General features: G+C 40.1%; 1 protein-coding gene across 3 annotated transcripts in view; it reads right to left on the reverse strand.

Moving 5' to 3' along the window:
- Positions 1-20181, reverse strand: part of FRMD3 (FERM domain containing 3) — a 309481-nt gene that overhangs the window by 77179 nt on the left and 212121 nt on the right. For all 3 annotated transcript variants that reach the window (XM_009244544.3, XM_054519443.2, NM_001132757.2), the window contains 1 exon segment: positions 16666-16789. In XM_009244544.3, coding sequence (XP_009242819.1) covers positions 16666-16789 — 124 coding nt within the window.

Raw genomic sequence — 20181 nt, forward strand, 5'->3', positions numbered from 1 at the left:
AGTCTTTCTGACTGGTGTAAGATGGTCTCTCATTGTGGTTTTAACTTGCATTTCTCTGATGTTTAGTGATGTTCAGCATTTTTTTCATGTTTCTTGGCCACTTGGATGTCTTCTTTTGAAAAATGGCCTTTAATGTTCTTTGCTCATTTTTTAAGGGGGATTTTTTTTTTCTTGTTGAGTTGTTTGAGTTCCATGTAAATTCCAGATATTAGCCCTTTGTCAGACCCATAGTTTGCAAGTATTTTTTCCCATTCTGTAGGTTGTCTGTTTACTCTGTTAATTATTTCTTTTGCTGTGCAGAAGCTTTTTAGTTTAATTATGTCCCATTTGCCTATTTTTGTTTTGTTGCATTTTAGTTTAATTAAGTCCCATTTGCCTATTTTTGTTTTGTTGCATTTTAATTTGAGGAATTGGTCACAAATTCTTTGGTGAATGTCCAGAAGAGTTTTTCCTAGGTTTTCTTCTAGGATTTTTATAGTTCAAGGTCTTATGTTTAGGTCTTTAATCCATCTTGAGTTAATTTTTGTTTATGGTGAGATGTATGGGTCCAGTTTCACTCTTCTGCATGCAGCTATCAATTTTCCCAGGATTATTTATTTATTTATTTAGATGGAGTCTTGCTCTGTCACCCAGGCTGAAGTGCAGTGGCATGATCTTGGCTCACTGCAACCTCCGCCTCCCAGGTTCAAGGGATTCTCCTGCCTCAGCCTTCTGAGTAGCTGGGATTATAGGCACGTGCCACCAGGTCCAGCTAATTTTTGTACTTTTAGTAGAGATGGGGTTTCACCATGTTGGCCATGCTGGTCTTGAACTCCTGACCTCAAGTGACCATGTGTTGTGGGAGCAACCCAGTGGGAGATGATTGAATCATGGGGTGGGTCTTTCCCTTGCTGTTCTTGTGATAGTGAATGGATCACATGAGATCCAATGGTTTTAAAAATGAGTTTCTCTGCACAAGCTCTCTCTTTGCCTGCTGCCATCCATGTAAGATGTGACTTGCTCCTCCTTGCCTTCCACCGTAATTGTGAGGCCTCCCAAGCCATGTAGAACTGTAAGGCCAATAAACTTCTTTCTTTTGTAAATTGCCCAGTCTTGGATATGTCTTTATCAGCAGTGTGAAAATTGACTAATACAATGTATAATAATACTATCGATTTCTGCATATATATTTGGTATTCCAAAACTTTACTGAATTCATTTATCAAATCTAAGAATCTTTTGGTAGCGATTTTACGGTTTTCTAGATAGAAACCATACCATCAGCAAACAGGGATAATTTGACTTCCTTTTTTCCAACTTGGATATCTTTTTTTTTCTCTAGTCTGATTGCTCTAGCAAGGACTTCCAGTACTATGTTGAAAAAGAGTGATGAAAGTGGGCATCTTTGTCTTGTTCCAGTTCTTAGAGGGAATGCTTTGAACTTTATCCTGTTAAATATGATGTTGGCTGTTGGTTTGTCATATATTGCCTTGATTATATTAAGATATGTTCCTTCTATGTCTAGGTTGTTGAGGATTTTCTCATGAAGAGATGCTGAAGTTTATCAAACACTTTTTCTTCATCTGTTGAGGTGATCATGTGGTTTTTATCCTTAATTCTGTATGTGATGTATCACATTTATGGATTTATGTGTATTGAACCATCATTGCATCCCTGGGATAAATCCCACCTGATCATGGTGTATTTTCTTTTTATGTGTTGTTGGATCTGATTTGCTAGTATTTTGTTGAAGATTTTTGCATTTATGTTCATCAGGGATATTGATCTGTAATTTTCTTTTTTGTTGTGTCTTTCTCTGTTTTGGGTATCAGGGTGATACTGGCCTTGCAGAATGAGTTAAGGAGAACTCTCTCATCTTCTATTTTTTAGAACAGTTTCAGGAAGATTGGTATTAGTTCTTCCTTGCATGTTCTCTAGAATTCAGCTGTGAATCCATCTGATCCTGGATGGATGTTGTTTTGTTGTTTTGTTGTTGTTGTTGCTGAGAGATTTTTTTTTTTATTACTGACTCAGTCTCACTACTCATTATTGGTCAGTTCAGAAGTTTTATTTCTTCCTGGTTCAATCTTGCGAGGCTGGAATTTATTCATTTCCTCTAGGTTTTCTGGTTTGTGAGTATATAGCTGTTCATAATAGTTTCTGATGATCTTTTGTATTTCTGTGGTATCAGTTGTAATGTCTCCTTTTTCACTTCTGATTGTGTTATTTGGATCTTCTCCTTTTCTCGGTTAGTCTAGATAATGGTTTATCAATTCTGTTTATCTTTTTTCAAAACAAAAGCACCAACTTTTTGTTTGGTTGATCTTTTGTAATTTTTTGTCTCCATTTTGTTCTGCTCTGATCTTTGTTATTTCTTTTCTTCTGCTAAGTGTGTGTTTAGTTTGTTCTTGTTTTTCTAGTTACTTCAGGTACAATGTTAGGTTATTTTGTGATCTTTCTACTTTTTTGATGTAGGCGTTTAATGCTATAAATTTCCCTCTTAGCAATGCTTTTGCTGTATTCCACAGGTTTTGTTATATTGTGTTTTCATTTTCATTAATTTCAAAAAATTTTTAAATTTGTCTTAATTTCCTTATTCATCCAGCAATCATTCAGGAGCATGCTGTTTAATTTACATGTATTGTACAGTTTCAAGCATTCCTCTTGGTAGTGATTTCTAGCTTTATTCTGCTGTGGTCTGGGAAGATATTTAATACAATTTCAATTTTTAAAAAATTTGTTAAGACATTTTCTGTGGCCTACTATATGGTCTGTCTTGGAGATTTTTCCATGTACTGATGAAAAGAATGTATTTTCTGTAGCTATTGGGTAGAATGTTCTGTAAATGTCTAAGTCTACATGGTCTAAAGTCCAACTTCAGTTCAAAGTTTCTTTGTTAATATTCTGTCTTGATGATCTGTCTAGTACTGTGAGTGGGGTGTTGAACTTCCCACTATTGTTGTATTTCTGTCTGTCTCTTTCTTTAGGTCTAGTAATATCTGTTTTTTGAATGGGGGTGCACTGATTTGGGGTGCATATATATCTAGAATTGTTATATCCTCTTGAGTGTCAGTCCACTTGAGTCTTTATCTCACAGCAGCCCCTAGCAGAGCAGTGGGTATTGTCCTGGGTATGCAAAAGACAGCCTAGTTTCCTTGTCCCTCCTCAACTGGACGTGGTTGCAGCCATGACAACTTGAACTTGGCCCACAGTGGAGTGCAGCCTAGTGTTAAACTCTCTAAAATGACACCTAAGACTTATGGCCAGGGAGACCAGGGCCCTTCCCAGGCAGGAAGTATGGACAAGAAGATGTGGATGTCCACTCACATCTCAGTCTCACAGCAGCCCATTGCAGGGCAGTGGGCATTGTCCTATATGTGATAGGAGAGCCTGGCTTCCCTGTCCCTTCTTGGTCAGGTGGCAACTGCAACCACATCAACCCAAACAGGCCAAGGTCAAATGGCAGTCCATCATTAAACTCTCAAAATGATGCCTTGGGCCTGGGAACAGAGAGGGTGGGATCTCTCCCAGGCAAGCAGTGTGGACAAGAAGCTGTGGAGAGTGCAGCCCACTCACATCTCAGTCTCAACAGCAGCTCACAACAAGGCAGTAGGGATCCTCCTAGGGGTGTGTAGGAGCACCCATTCTCCTCTCCCCTCCTTGCAGCAGCTCTGCAGCAGCAACCATGTCTGTAGCTCTCCAGTATCTAGGCTCTCAAAATGTTGCCCAGCAGAGGCCACTGTAGGCTCGGATGTCTGTGGGATTCCATGTGGGTTCTCTTTCTGGAGGAATGTGCAATCTTTAGGCAGTTCCACATGTCAGCCCCAAGGCCCTAATGGGTCAAGAGTTTCTCCCATACCCAAGATCATAAAAGCTGATCCCTGGAGGTTTCTCTCTTACTGTTTCTCCATGCCCAGGAACCTCTCCTGACTATTAGTCAGTTCCCAGCTGGGCAAGCTGCCTCTAACCCTCTCCTTACTTCAAGTGCTTCCCATCTCCTCTCTGGTGAATCCCAGAAGTCTCTCCTAGACTAGCTGTTTGAAATATATCTACTTATTATTCTGGTTCCTCTTTGTGAAGGAGGCACATACTCCTATATCTAGTCAGCTATGTTCTATGCTATCAGTAAATGCAAATTAAAACTATAAGAAACCACTAACATCTCCATCTGGTAGCTACAATTAAAAAGACTAACAAAAGCAAGCACTGGTGAGAATGTACAGCACAAGAAATCCTCATGTACTTCTGGTGGAAATTTGGTAGAACTAATCTGGAAAACTCTTTGGCATTATCTACTAAAGTTGAATATGTTTACCCTATAATACAGCAATTCCACTCATAGTTATATACGCAACAGAAATTAGTGCATGTTGCACCAAGAAATAGATAGAATTTTCATAGCAGTGTTATTTGTAATAGCAAAAACTAGAAAACAACTCAAATGTCTATCAAGAGAATAAACAGGCAATGGAATACTTTACAGGCATGAAAATTGCTAACTTAAAGCTACACACTATGAGATGAATGAATATCACAAAAATAACATTGAACAAAAGAAGCCAAATGCTACAGTTCAAATATTTGTCCCCTCCAGAACTCATGTTGAAACTTAATCCCCAAAGTCACAGTATTAAGAGGTGAGGCTTTTAAGAGGTGATTGATTTCGTGAGGGTTTTGCCTTCATGAATAGATTCAGTTTGCCATGCTCATGCCCTCTTCATGTGCTGCCTTGCACCACTTCAGGACTCTGCAGAGAGTCCCCACCAGCATGAAGGCCCTCACCAGATGCAGTCCCCAGACCTTAAACTTCCAAGCCTCCAGAACTGTAAAAAATAAATTTCTTTTCTTTATAAATTACCTAGCCTCTGGTATTCAGTTATAGCAAGAAAAAACAGGCTAAAATACCAGATATAAATGGATATACACTGTATGATTCTCTTTCTATGGCTTTCAAAAACGAGCAAAGCAAAACTAATGTGTTAAAAGTCACTGGAAACCCTGGGAACTCTCACCTATTGTTGGTGTGAACATAAGGTAGAGCAACCAAACTGCCATTTCCTAGAAAAGTTAAAGTGCAAACTCTGGCAAGTTCCACACTTAGGCTTGTACTTACACTAGGGAGTCCTGTACAAGTACCTTAGGAGAATTATTTAAGAAGCCATAGTAACTCTGTCTGCAATAGCAAAAACCTGGAAGCAACCCAAATGTTCATCAACAGGAGACTGGATACATAAAACATGGGAAGTTCATATGATAGAAAATTAATTACACAGAAGTGAAAATAAAGACCTATGGCTGTATGTATCACTGTGGAAGAATCTCATAAATACAATGTTGATAGGGAAGAAATGAGACATGAGAATACAGTATGAGTCCATTTATATGAAAGTGAAAATAGGCAAAACTGAAGCAATACATCATTGACTAATACATATGTATAAAGTAAATTTATAAAAGCAAAACAAGAGAATAAGCAACCCAAAATTCAGAAGAGTGTACCTATGGGAGGAGAGAGGGAGGTGGTCTTGGAGGGGAACATAGGAGACTTCAGAACAGCTGGTGATGTTCTCATTCACAAGCAGTGTTAGGGGATCATGGATGTTTTTTCAATTATTCTTTAAATCCCACACATATTGTACATACTCTGAAAATGCTCTTTTACATATTATACATTTTGTAATGATGAAAAGACACACAATTTCTTCCTTTTTAATAAAGAAATCATTGGATGAAATATTATGCAGTCCACAAGGACCCCCAAACTAAAGGGTATTTATTGATCAAGAGGATAATAGATACATATGCAGAGCTATCTTGTACTAAACTCCACAATTCCAAGCAGCATAACATTTTTTATATTGCCAGGCATATACATATTTTTTCCCTTATTCAGAAACTTGGAATATTTATCTTCCCTTTTGTGGATGAGAGTTCTGACATTCAAAGAGAAAAATAACTTGCTCAAGATTATTGCTCAAGGTCAATTTGCATTTGCCCTCACTAGTCATGTATGGGCAAACGCAGGATGCAAATGCAAGCTGAACTGGTTCTAAAGTGCTTGTCAGGGCTGGTACCAACATCATCACCAATATCTTATGGTCAAGAGCCATCTGCCTGCTCTCCTGCGTGCCATGGCACAGCATTTCAAAATGACATGATTTCTATCCACCTTTTATGCTTTAAAAAAGCAAGGCAGATGGAACTGGAGGCCATTAATAACACAGAAACAAAGTCAAATACTACATCTTCTGATTGATAAGTGGAAGCTAAATAATGTGTCACATGGATATACAGTGTGGAATAATAGACATTGGAGACTCAGAGGGTGACAGAGTGGGGGGGGTGAGGGATGAGAAATTACTTCATGGGTACAATGTACACTATTCCAGTGATGGTTACGCTAAAATTCCACACTTCACCACTATGCAATGTATCTATGTAACAAAATGGCACTTATACTTGATAAATCTGTTTTAAAATGTATTTATTTATTTAATTTGTTTATTTGAGGCAGGGTCTCACTCCATCGCCCAGGCTGGAGTGCAGTGATGTGATCTCAGCTCATTGCAGCCTCGACCTCCCAGACTCAAGTGATCCTCCCACCTCAGCCTCCTATAGCTAGGACTACAGGAGCATGCCACTACATCTGGCTAATTTTTGTATTTTTTGTAGAGACAGGATTTTACCATGTTTCCCAGGCTGGTCTCAAACTCTTGGACTCAAGTTATCCTCCCACCTCAGCCTCCCAAAGTGCAAAGATTACAGGGGTGAGCCACTGCAACCCACCTAAAAAATTCATTTAAATTGCAACTTTTTCAAATTCTAAACATTGCTATTTATCAATGATAAGGCAATTCATTCCAGGTGACTGATACTCAGATCCGATTAGAAAACAGTGATATCTCCATTTTAATCTGAAACTAAAACCTGCAGGCCAAATCTGGACTGCCTGCCACCTGATTTTGTACAGCCCTCAAACTAAGAATGGGTTTTACATTCTTACATAGTTTAAATAAATCAAAAGAATAATATTTCATGACTCATGACAGTTACATGACATTCAAATTTCAGTGTCCATAAATAAAATTTTATTGGAACATCGTCACACCCACCTATCTGCATATTGTCTACACATGCTGTCATGCTGCAACAGTAGTAGTTGCAATGAAGACTGTATGTTCTACAAAGCCTAAAATATTTGCTAGCTGACCCGGTATAAAAAATGGTTTTCTGAACCCTGATCTGGGTCCAGAACACAAGAACGTGAAACCACAGGAAGCCATGTCTATTTGATTCTAAAAAATGAAGGTGTTTCTGTAAAAAGAGTACCTACCTCCAAGATTTGATGCAAAGATTAAGCAGGCAACAGATGTGAATCTGTTAGACTAGTGCTTAACACACAGTATGTTCTGTCCTTGCGCTCAGACTACCATGTGTTCCCTTGCTAGCCCTACATATGGCTGAAGTCAGAAATACTGTGCTGAGGGGAATGTCAAGCAGGATGTCAAGATATTTACCACAAAGCAAAGGCCCATCTTTAAAATAATTCTCAAGTAAGCATCATTTGATTTGGGCTTAACCTCAGATCTCCACTGGCTAAGCATTTAAAAGACTTAATTGAAAATGTCATACACAGGGAAAAGCTAACTGCAAATGCTCAGAGAAGGCAAAAAGATCAAAACCAAAGGAGAAAAGGTAGGGACCCTGATAGGACTGGAGACTCCTGAGGCCTAGACTCACCAAGGAAGAAACCATTTAATGATCCATTTTTTCAGGAAGACACTAAGATCAATTAAATAGAAAGGTTGGGGTTTTTTCCTTGAATCTCCCACTGGGCATCTGTTTCTGGCAAAAATTCTGGTAATGGAAAATAATGATTTTCTGTCTATCAAATATTGCACCAGGAAACGTTCCACTCAGATTAATAGTGTCTCTAATGAGACACTTAAAGGTAAAGACCAGTGATTAGTTGAATTCTTTTCAAAGAGCTAACAATTCTCCAAAGATAGGCTTTTCTAATATATTAGATGAGGTCAAGTAATTGTGTATTTAGCTGTATGTCTCCCTTCTGCCAGTTTTAAGTACTTTTAGACAAAAAGGAACAATCTCCCTTTTATTGATCCTCCTTTAGCATACCATTACATACAGTACAAAACCAGATAGCATCCCAGGAATAAATGTCAATTATTAGTGGACATTAATTGTGGAATAAGATGTGGATCTTGCCAGCAATGAGCTGGACTGCTTGGAACACAGTTGGCAGGGAAGGGGGTGGTTCTGGTTCCCTCTGACCCATCTGAGCCTAGGAGCTCTAGAATTAAACTCATGGGCAGAAGACCAATGTAATGGTGTAGAAGACCAATATAATGGTCTTCTACTTCTGAAAAACAGAATTCTCAATTTGGCTTAGATTACATTTTGCTGCAACTTGGTTGCAACTTTACTTAGATTTAGCTTTGTTGGAATAAAAGATTTTCCACACCACTGGCTTCAAATGTTTGGGAGTGTTCTCAAGACTTGCCCTTCAGCAGGGCTTGGGACTTTAGCCCTCAGCGACTGCAGGGAGCTCTTTATGCTTTATAGCATTCCTGTGGAATGTGGGCTGGAGAGAGATTCCTTTGCTCTTCAGTGTCATCCCCGGCTCTCTGGACTTTAGAAGACCTTTCTCCTCCCTGTCATCCTGCCTCCCGCCATCAGCAAGGGCTTCCCCACCCAGGCTGAAGGTCTGGTGTGCCTCGGGGGGATTTTTCACTCAGCTCTCGTGCTGGTTAAAAGTTTGCCTAGTTGCCCTTAGCCCTGACCTAGGGTGTAATCCTTCTCTTCCTGTCACTCCACCAGAAGTGAAAGCAGCTATGCGTCTCCACTTTCCTAAGAAAGACATTCTGGATTTTAATACATTTAGGTCTATTTGCATCTTCAGCTCTCAGATGGGTTCAAAAAATATGATTTTGTAATTTAGCCAGCTTGTTGGTGTTATTTTGGTGTTAGGAGAGATCAATATCTTATGCCTTTCTACATCCTAAATGGAAAGGAAATGAGAGTTCCCAGTCTGTCATTTCCAATCTTTTACTTAGAGAGGGACATTATCTCTTGCAAATCCTTTTAGGAGCCATCTTAATGCAGAGCATTAGATAAAATGCTGCAAATTTGGATAGCTGCCATGCTATGAAGGAGACAGTGGTAACACCCTGGGGCCATGGAGGGACAAGGCTTATAGGAGAGCAACAACTTAGAAAGATATTAGCGCACAATGCACGGAAACTCAAATTTCAGGTCAAGTTCTATTGCTGCATAATTGTGTAGCCTTGGATTAGTTAATTTCTCACAACTCTGTTTCCTTATCTGTAAAAAAAAAAAAAAATGGTGGCTGCAAACTCAATGGAAGAAGGTAAGCTGGCAGAGCAGGGATAGTGGCAATTCAGAGACAAAGGATTCTTTTAAAGAGGCACTGCTGCTGAGTGTTGCCACACAGAATTCTGGGAGCCATGTGACCAAAACCCCAGTCGCAACTGAAGCCAGAACTTTATGGCAACTGGTTCCATTTTTTAGAGCTATTATTTGGCTCAAACTACATACATCTGGGTCACAGTATAGTCCAAGGACTGTCATTTTATTACTCCTGCTTTGGACTCCAAGGATCCCTTAAGCACAGAAATTGGCTGTCAAATTTCTTTGCTGTTGGCTAGTGACCTCTTGATAGTCGAAGGCGCTAAATGGTAGTCAAAACTGTCTTTGACTAACAAAAATTAGGAGGCAAATTAATTGTTGCTTCATGAATTATTTTGTAGATAAAATCTTTCAAACCATGAGGTCATAGGGGAGTGTGGATGATGAAGGAGATCCCAGCTTGGGGATGAAATGGCTGAAAATCTGAGCTAGGCCATCCCACACTACTACAGTGCCCCACAAAAGGCTGCTCTTCAATAAATATTGGTGGTATGAATGGATGGATGGAAAGATGCATGGATGTATGGATGAAATATAAATGGATAGAAGGATGGATAAATATCCTCTGGATAAATTCACTGTTACAGTCTCATTGAAAGTTCAAAGAATCTTTAGCTCTACGCATGAGTTAGAATCACATGTGAGATATAATCAGAGAATGTATTAAGTAATGGCTGACTCCTACTTTCAATAATACAACCCTCTCTCCTTCTTCATGGCCGCATTGAACTTTGGTAACATTGCTTTTTCCCCCTTAAGGTCACAGTAGCTAGATTTCACCTGTATAAAAAACATGAATGGCTTGGACGTGCACACCACTTGCCCCAGCCCATCCCTCCCTAGAAATGGCCTTTACTCTAGGCCACAAAATGCAAGGACTTCATTTTAACAGTGAACGCATTTGATCCCAAATCATCCCATCTTCCCCCTTCCTAAGAAAGGTGCTATACCAAATAGCAACAAAAAATGCAAATTGATTTGATAATCTACCAGGGAGAGAGATTCTATGAGTTTGGAAGGGACTTGGGAAGGGAAATGATACAGGGAGAGAGATCGATGACAAACAGAAAACGCATCTTAAGAAAGATTGGGGCTGTAAAATAACCAGACATTTATTTCTTGTCTTCTTTTTACACAATAAACACACTTCTCAAAACTGACAAAAACATTTCTTAAGAGGGCCCTTGTGATCTATTCATCAGAAGCAAAGGTAGAGGATATTTTTCATGTCAGGGTATTTGTTTCTAGAAAGCTAGACATTTTTAAAATGATAACTCCATTTTTTTAAACTATAGCCATGGCGCATGATTTACAGAGAATATAACCTTTAAGAAATAGAGATAATTATTCTGTTTAAAAAACACACTGTGTCATTCTTGCTTCCAGCACAAACCTCACTGCCCTGGATCATTATAGTGTGGCTAGTTGGATGATTTTCCTGCTCTTTAAGGGCAAGGAATATACTTCATCAAAACTGCTTTACTGCCAATTGAGCCTTTTGAATATTTAAAAGCTGATGACCTATGACTGAAGTTAATGCAAATGTCTCTGTCTCTAATGACAAACCTGATGAACTGGTGATGAGAGGAGGAAAAGACTAGCTGAGTAGAAACTCTAGGAAATACCTCCAGCAAAGTCTATCAGGGTTCTTTACGGTAAAAGCAATCTTATTCTTGATCTGACACCCCCTCCGAGCACCCTCAGGACGAACGGAATGGGTATTTCCTCTTACCCCAGGTGGCTTTGATTAAAGCTGTGGAAAACAGAAACCAAGAGGGACAAAAAGAACAGAGGACTGGCCAGGCATGGTGACTCACACCTGTAATCCCAGCACTTTGGGAGGCAGAGGCGGGCGGATCACCTGAGGTTGGGAATTTGAGACCAGCCTGACCAACATGGAGAAACCCCCTCTCTACTAAAAATAGAAAATTAGCCCAGCACGGTGGCGCATGCCTGTAGTCCCAGCTACTCCGGAGGCTGAGGCAGGAGAATTTCTTGAACCCAGGAGGCAGAGGTTGTGGTGAGCAAAACTCCATCTCAAAAAAACAAAAAAAGAAAAACCAGAGGACCATCAAGTCCTCAGGGGTTGCAGCAATGGCTTCCTCCAGTCACCAGAGGGCTCTAGAGGGAGGAATAACCTATTTCTAAATCAGTCCCAGGTAGGACCTCATCTCTGCACACCAAGCTTAAAGTCTGAAAATTACAAGAGATTATTTTTCACACACAGTTTTACAAACAAATATGGCTCCTGATAACTTAAAATTATCTACAGAGGCAGGAGAGTGAAGTAGAAATTGATTCCATACCTGGTCTGCCATGTGTTTAGAACAGGAGTCAGCAAGCTAGGACCCATAGGCCAAATGTGGTCTGCCACCTGTGTTGTCAATAAAGTTTTATTGAATCATGGCCCAATCATTTATGAATTGTCTGTATCTGCTTTTGCTTTACAAAAACAGAGCTGAGTCGCTGCACTAGAGACCATATGACCCAGAAAGCCAAAAATATTTAACTAGCCCTTACCTAGAAGAATCATTAAGCTCAGTGGGTTATGTAAGTGACACATCTCCATGTCATCTAGTTCACACGATATTAAAAGGCCCAAAGATGCCTGTATAAAAATCTTTCTAAATTAAACTCTATTAGCTACACATCTATTAGAATGACCAAAATCCAGAACACTAACACCACCAAATGTTGGCAAGGATGTGGAGCAACAGGAACTCTCATTCACTGCTGGTGGAAATGCAAAATGCTACAGCCACTTTGGAAAATAGTGTGGTGGTGGTTTCTTATAAAACTAACCATACTCTTACCATATGATAGAGCAATCCTGGTGTTTGGTATTTACCCAAATGAGTTGAAAACTTATGTCTACACAAAAACCTACACACAGTTATTTATATCAGCCTTATTCATAATTGCTGAAACTTGGAAGCAACCAAGATGTCTTTCAGCAGGTAAATGGATAAACTATGATACACACAGACAATGGAATATTATTTTATGCCAAAAGGAAATGAGCTCTCAAACCAAGAAAAGACATGGAGGAAACTTAAATGCATATTACTGAGTGAAAGAAGCCAATCTGAAAAGGCTACACATTGTATGATTCCAACTATGACATTCCGGGTAAGGCAAAAGCTATAGAGACAGTAAAAAGATCAGTGGTTGCCAGAGGTTAGGGGAGAAGGAGGGATGATTTTTAGGACAGGGAAACTACTCTGTATGATAATATAATGGTATTGGTATTGCAATGGAATGATACTATACATTCATCAAACCCACGGAGTGTACACCAAGAGTGAACTCTAATGTAAACTATCAACTATGAGTGATTATAATGTATCAATATAGGCTCATCGGTTGTAATACATGTACCACTCTAGGAGGGATATTGATAATGAGGGAGGCTATGCATGTGCGGGACAGGGGTACAGAGGAAATCTGTGTGCCTTCCTTTCAATTTTGCTGTAAACCTAAACATCTCTTTTAAAAAATAAAGTCTATTAAAAAAAGAAAAACAACTCTATTAGTCAATGAGGTTGTGAGGGCCATTAAGGGCTGGGTGCCCACTGTTTCCAGCTCCTTTTACCTTCTGAACACCATAGAATTGCATTTCCTTGATCCTGGGTAAGATCTTGGGATGAGTCCTGATCAGAGAGTTGTAAGTAGAAGTGATATGAATCACTTCCGAAATGAAGCATGACCTTCCAGAGCTCTTTTCCTTGTGGCTCAACATCTGGCAAATCCAAGATTCTGACTTCCCTGAGTGACAATGTTGGGCAGAGCCCCCCAGCTGGCCTCTGGTGGGCACAGAGCAGAGTAAAGAAGAAGGCTTTCTTGCTCTAAGCCACTGAGCATTGGGTGTTTGTTTCCTCAGCAAAATCTAACTGATCTTGACAGATATAGAGATGATCGATAACTATAATATGCTACTATATTTGCAAGACTGTGGCTTCTCCCTATCCTACCTCCTCCAGTACAGTGAAGGACTCAGAAGAAGAAACATTGATCCAAGCATGAACTTTTACCTTCAGTCATCAATCTAATTTAGTTCATGAAAATTCTTCTTAAAATCTGGTCTTCTTAAAACTCCAAGGAAGAGTCTCTCTCTCTCTCTCTCTCTCTCTCTCTCCCCACCATCCCCCAAAGAACTCTGTTATTCATGCCTATCTATCAGGCCATCTTGGTCCCACCTTCAAGCAGTCTGTAGACTCCCAGAGAGGAAATTTCTTTTTTCTCTCTCATTAATTTTCTGCCAAGAATGGAAGCTTTTGTTCCTCTCTCAGAGATCACAGGAGCAGAATAATCCTAATCAATAAAAAGGCTGGGAGAAGGCTGTGAAACCACCCCCTCCTGAGGTAAACATGTTGATCTCCCTGTAAATCATCATTTCTGCTAATATTTGAACACCTGTTGTGTTTTATTTCTCAGCTGATTCAGAAAGCAGGAAGGAAGTAGGAGGTTATTTATTGGGTCCCTCAAACCCCAACAAAAGCCAACTGGAATCCTCTCAGGAAGTCTTCAGAACAGCAGTTTGATGGCCACACACCATCCCTAGCTAAGTCGGAGGGTCACGGGTGTCGTGGTGACTCTGGAGAGCAGGATGGCCATGGCTTGGTGCAGCCAAGCACAGGTCTCCTCCATCCATGACTCCTTCCTGGCTTGGTCAGGTTTGCAGAGTAATTCAACCAAGGCCCAATTCCTTACACAAGACAGATAACACTTTCTTGACCTGTGTATGAAGCGGTGGTGGCACCCCCAGAGCACCTTCAGTCCCTGTAGCAGGTTTCCCATCGGACGCAAGAAAGCTCCTCTCCCTCTGCACTGTCAGCCTCTTCTGCTCTTCTTGTCTTACCCTCCAAACCAAAAGTATCTCTCTGCTGCACTGATGCTGAATGAAATACAGAACTACTTAGAATGAGCAAAAATACACAGGGAAATACCCCCTGAAGCTGTCCTTGCAAGGCGATATGATTCCTGACAGGTTCATCCTTCAGGCATACAACTCCAACCTCTTCACAAAGGCTTAATGGATGTTTCAAATGTGCAGGACCACATGTGCCATAGAATGGCAGCTTTGATCAAACCACAGAACTTACTTCCAAGATTTATAAAGTGCGACTGACTGATGACCCCCCTGTGTTCCCTGAGTGCATGATGACCACTTTCAGTGATCTCCACAAGCCCAGGTGCTGGCCCAGGGTCCAAGCTACAGCTTTCTGAATGTTAATAAAACAACTTGGAATCTTCTATGATTCACTCATTTTCTCATGAAACTGTGGATCACCAAGTCTGGCTGCAATGCCTCTCATGACTCTCTTCTTTCAATTTCCTTTACTCCTATTCTTTTTCAGGTCCTTCGTGTTTCTTGTCTGAATACCAGAAATTACTAACTGGCCCTCCTGCCCTAGTTCTCCATCCTCAGGCACCGCTGACATGGTGATCACCGTGAAACACCTACCCGACTACCTGATTCCCTCTAAATGCTCAACAAAGGGAGAAGAGCATGGGCATACCTTGAGCCAGGTAACCCAAGGTTCAAGTCCTGAGTCCACTATTTACTCAGCACAAGTCCTTTAACCACTTCAGCTTGTACTTTCCTCATCCCACACTAGAAAGAACAATAGCGCCCATCTAATAGAGTTTGGGAGAACTGAGTGGGATAATGCACTTAAAGCTCTTAGCACAATGTTTTGGCATCTAGTAAGTAAATGCTCAATAAGTGTATATTATTATCATATGTTCTGAGCATTAGAGGCCCTGCAAATTCAGGGCATAGAAAACCTTCCATTCCCATCTTCTATCAATTCAAACAGTGGCTGCAACTCCTTTATCCACGGATTCTCACCCTCTGCTCCCCAGAACACTGCTCTGCCACAAACCCCTCCACAAAAATACCGGAACTTTATTTCTACCTCTAGTACATTTGTCTCCAAAATAGCAAAAGAGTAGTGAGAATTTCATGTATCTTCAACAAGGCTTTTCATTAGGAGACAATACTCTAAAATTACCCACATAGATGGCATGTTGCTTTCTGAAAGTGGTACAATGTTTTGATGTCTAATCATCTTTATCTCTAAGACTAAGCGTCATATTTTCCCAGCTGAAATACGCTGCCACCTTGAATGCCCTCACGTATACTCTTCCCAGACTCACCAGTAGGGGGCGCGCCTGCATAAAGCAGGGAGCTAGAACAATTTCCTCACACCGGGACAGTTGTCTGTTCCAGAATGCATAATCCAGTGATGCAATTTTCTTTATACTTACCAGAGGCCTAGAACATGAAAGCATCTCAGTTCTTGCAGTTTTTCATCAACACTTGTCATAACACTGCCCATGCTTGCTATTACCAAAATGATTTTTTTTTCTGTAGTTTGCACAGTATCTAAATTCTGGTTACAGACTGACTACTTGAATTACCTGAATTCCAAGTTGGCAATGATCCCTACACACACTTCATTTTATTCCCAGCAGCCCATGTAGAGTGTAAGCATCACACAGTGCATAAAGACACAGACTCTAGACAAAGACTGCCAGAATTCAAATCCCAGCTCTGATACTTACTAGCTGTGTGACCTTGGGTAAGTTGTTTAACCTCTCTGTGCCTCGGTTCCCTCGTCTGTAATATGGGAATAACAATAACCTATCTCCTAGATTGTTGTGAAGATTAAACGAGTTAATATGTGCAAAGTGCTTAGAACAGTGTTGGGAAAGTGATGAATGCTGTATGCAATTTTGCTTCTACCACTGCTACTGTGCAGCTATCATTGAAGCATCGCGGGTGAGAAAAAGAGGATCAGACACTAAATCTGTCATCTTGAGAGTAGCTCAACAAAGGGAATCTTCCCAATGGATTCTACTCTACTTGGAGTCAATGCTTCCAGCTATGGCCACCGGTGGGAAAAAGACAACACAAAAAGGTTTACTTATTTACCTTAGATTCCACTTTCAGAAGCTCAGGGTGTTTAGAAATCCATATGTGTAAGAAAATATATGGATCTAATAACTACTGATGGATCATAAACAGCCACTCATGGGACTCCACACTGTTGAGATTGTTATTGACGGAGGACACCAGGGTGTCCTTGACAGTGCCCAGAAAAATTGCGCTGCCACCCAAAACAGCCTATCCATACATTACAAATATTCCTCCTTCACGATGTGATTTCCACATTCCCTGCAGTAAGAATATTTTCTCACCTTTATCATTTTCACAAATGTCTACTCAGTAATTACCTGAGTTCATTTTTATGAATTTCCACTATTTTTCTTTCCAGCTTCTGTGACTGCTTGGGGAAAATCTCAAACTCACTGATGTAATTCTCAGGATGCTCATCAGGATCGTAATCACCAAGCTCAGCTGTGATGAGTGAAAAAATAAAGAGACAGAGAAAGATTAAAAACAATAACATAAGCAGGGTGCATATGGAATGCCTCCTGCCATCCAAAAGAAGAGGCTGGAATAAGCTCACCCAAAAATATGTATCTGTACCCAGAGAAAGCCTGAGTGTCTAGAGGCTCATATTCCAGTTCAGATCGAGCTGTGTGAGCTTGGGATCTTGAGAATCTTCTCTGGGTCTCGCCTTCTTTATCAGTATAATAAAGGATTTAAATTACTGTTTTTCAGTGGAGACACCATTGGCATTTTGAGGGCTGAACAATTTTATTATTTCAGATTTTCTAAGGAATTGTAGGATATTTAGTAGGTCTACCCTTCAGATACTAGATGCTAGCAGCATACCCAGGCACTGTGACCATCAAAACTGCTCTCTCCCAGAAGTTAGTCAAAGAATACAGGATTTCAATTAGATAGAAGGAATATATTCAAGAGAGCATTGTACAACATGGAGACAATAGTTAGAAACAACTTATTGTATACTTAAAAACCCCTGAGAGGGTAGCTTTTAATTGTTCTCACCACAAAAACAAATGATAAGGATATGAGGTAATGCATATGTAAAGCTCGGTTTAGCCATTCCACAATGCATATGTATTTCAAAACATCAGGTTGTATACCATAAATATATATAATGTTTGTTGATTTAAAATGTTTTACATTTTTAAAAAATTTAATGCCTCCGCCCCAGTATTTCCAAATACTCCCCAGGATAGGAGGTGGTACCACCTTTAGATGGAAACCAGTGGACATTCCTCGGGGTTCCATTCACAGCTAATATTCTCTGGGTCCAGGAATTCCCTGACTGGAGCTGCCCGCTCTGAGGCTTATGCAGGTGTGGCTTATTCATTGAAAAATCACTAGAAGGAACCCAGCGGGATTGCACTTAAAAACAAATTGATTGCTCTTGAAATTAAGGAGTATACATCTAAAACAGAAGAGCATACTAGATTAAAGTTGTTGCTGGATTCTAATGAGAAATAAAAATAAAATCCTAAGCCCCCCAACAGACTGAACATTGCCTCCACTTGGCCAAGAGGCCCCAGAGAACTCTTAAAAACTGAGTTCCCAGACATGATGAGGTCAGACCTCATTATACCCCCTCCCTCATTAATTGCTATTAGGTTTCTTACACCAAGGGTTAAACAGAAACCAGCCCTTTTGAAAGACTGCACCACTGATATCAACCAATCACCGATGCTGCCCCTTCCTTTTGTGGTTTTGACACAGTAACTGACCAGCATTCCTTCCTGGTAAGAGACCACTGACCACAAAGTGGTTCTGGCCAGTCTATGGAGGCTGTGCACAGAGGGCCTTTGTGTCCTCTGCTTCACCTTTTGTTGTATAGGCCCTAATGATAATACATTTAAATGTTAAGTCTCCACCCAAAAGTGAACATAGGATGCATGTTGCTTATGTGCTAGCCTACTATGCATGCCTGTGCCTTCCTTTTGTGAATATTCATAGCTCCTACTATAACCTGTTGAATATGTATACTTGGCCACCCCATTCAGCATAAATCTTTGTCTTATTCTTCCCACCCTTGAAGTGCTTGTTTCCAGCTTCTGGCCTGAGTCTACGTTTCCCCATCTGTCAGAATGGCCACCCTGCAAGCTGCAACCCTTTGTGAGAAATAAAGCTCTTCTTTCCAAATTTATGTACTTCATGATTCTTCAGCTGACACTAACAAAGGGCACCTCCAGAGGATCTTCAAGGGTAAAAAGAGAAATGCCTCCACATCTCTGAGCACCCAGAAGGCCAAGCAGAGATGGGTGTGTGAACCACAGCATGGAGGGGCAAAGGTGATGTCTGGCATCAAGAATACTTTCTATTGGTTCCACAAGCATGCTAAGGAAAATGAGCCAGAAGAAGTAAGTGTCTCTGGAAGAAACAAAAGATATGGCCCAGGAGAGTAAACTAAAGATAGTGGGAAAATTGAATTAGAAGAACCTGATCACCAATATGACTTTGAAGTAGAAAAAAAATTAGCATGCCTTGAGTGCATCTGAAAAATTACATCCAACTCTGTAATTTGTATCCACTGTCCCTTCATTGTCACATCATCCAATGACTGGAAAAGTATATAACCAGGAGGAAAGCAAAGCTCTTTAAAGCTTCTGGACAAAATTCAAATTACAGAGTTCTTAAAACAACCTAGAACATATACCACAGCGAGGGAAGACTTCTAAAATAAGACCCAAAATACTATCAGTCACAAAGGGGAAATTGATTAATTTGATCGTACCAAAATTAAAATTTATTTCTGTTTAATAAAGGACATCAGAGTCAAAGTAATAGAGTGATGACAACTTGAAAGAACATATTTTCACAATCTAAAGCTGACAAGGACTAATATCTAGAATAAAGAAGAAATCCCTACATATCATTCTTTTAATGGACAGGAAGACCAATAGAGAAATGGTCAAAGGATAACGAACACACAATTCAAAGAAGCGGAAACCCTAAGGGCCAGTGTAGGGAGAGATGCTTAAACTCATGAATAATTAGAGATATGCAAACCAAAACAAGATGTTACTTTATACCTATAACATTGGCGATAAAACTAGGAAGTTGGCAGAGACACAAGAAAACAAAAATACTTGTGCACTGCTGAAGGGTGCTAGATGCATGTTGCTCCTCCAGAGAGCAAGGTGGGAGTATTTAGTCAAATATTGTGACCTAGCAATCCCATTTCTGGGCATTTTTCCTAGAAAAACTCTAGGTGCAAAAAAAGGATATGTTCAAGGTTTTTTTTATGACAGCCTTAATCATAATAGTCAGAAGTTGGAGGCAACTTGGGTGTTTATTGTTAGTGGGACAGATAGATAAGTAAAACATGGAAGACGCACCCTTTGGGACACTCTGTCACAGTTAAAATCAACAAAATAGATGTACGTATGCAATATGGACAGATCCCAAAAGCAGTGTACTGAGCGTAAGAAGGAGGGAATACAATGAGTTCTATAGCATCATTTAATTTATGAAATTTAGAAGTATAGACACAAAAAACAATATTAATCATTTTATAAGGATGGATACAAAGACAAAGATATGTATATGAACCCAGCGTTGCCCTTAGGAGTGGAAATGGAGAATAATGGAAAAAGGGAAATCAATCAATCAATCCATGGGCCTAAAGGGACCAATGATGAGAGGTGGGCCATAAACTGACGATTAACTCAACCTATGTTCCAAAAGAAATACATGTAACATGTCCACCTGTGCACACATACACACTTGTGCCCCTGTGAGCTAGCTACAGGCATTAATATTTAGGAGATGGATGATCCCAGTGCTTCCATTTTCCATAGGTGATGGGACAATGGACCACCAATATGAAACTGGGTCATCTTCAA

Source organism: Pongo abelii, chromosome 13 (assembly GCF_028885655.2).
Source record: "Pongo abelii isolate AG06213 chromosome 13, NHGRI_mPonAbe1-v2.0_pri, whole genome shotgun sequence".
Taxonomy (NCBI): domain Eukaryota; kingdom Metazoa; phylum Chordata; class Mammalia; order Primates; family Hominidae; genus Pongo; species Pongo abelii.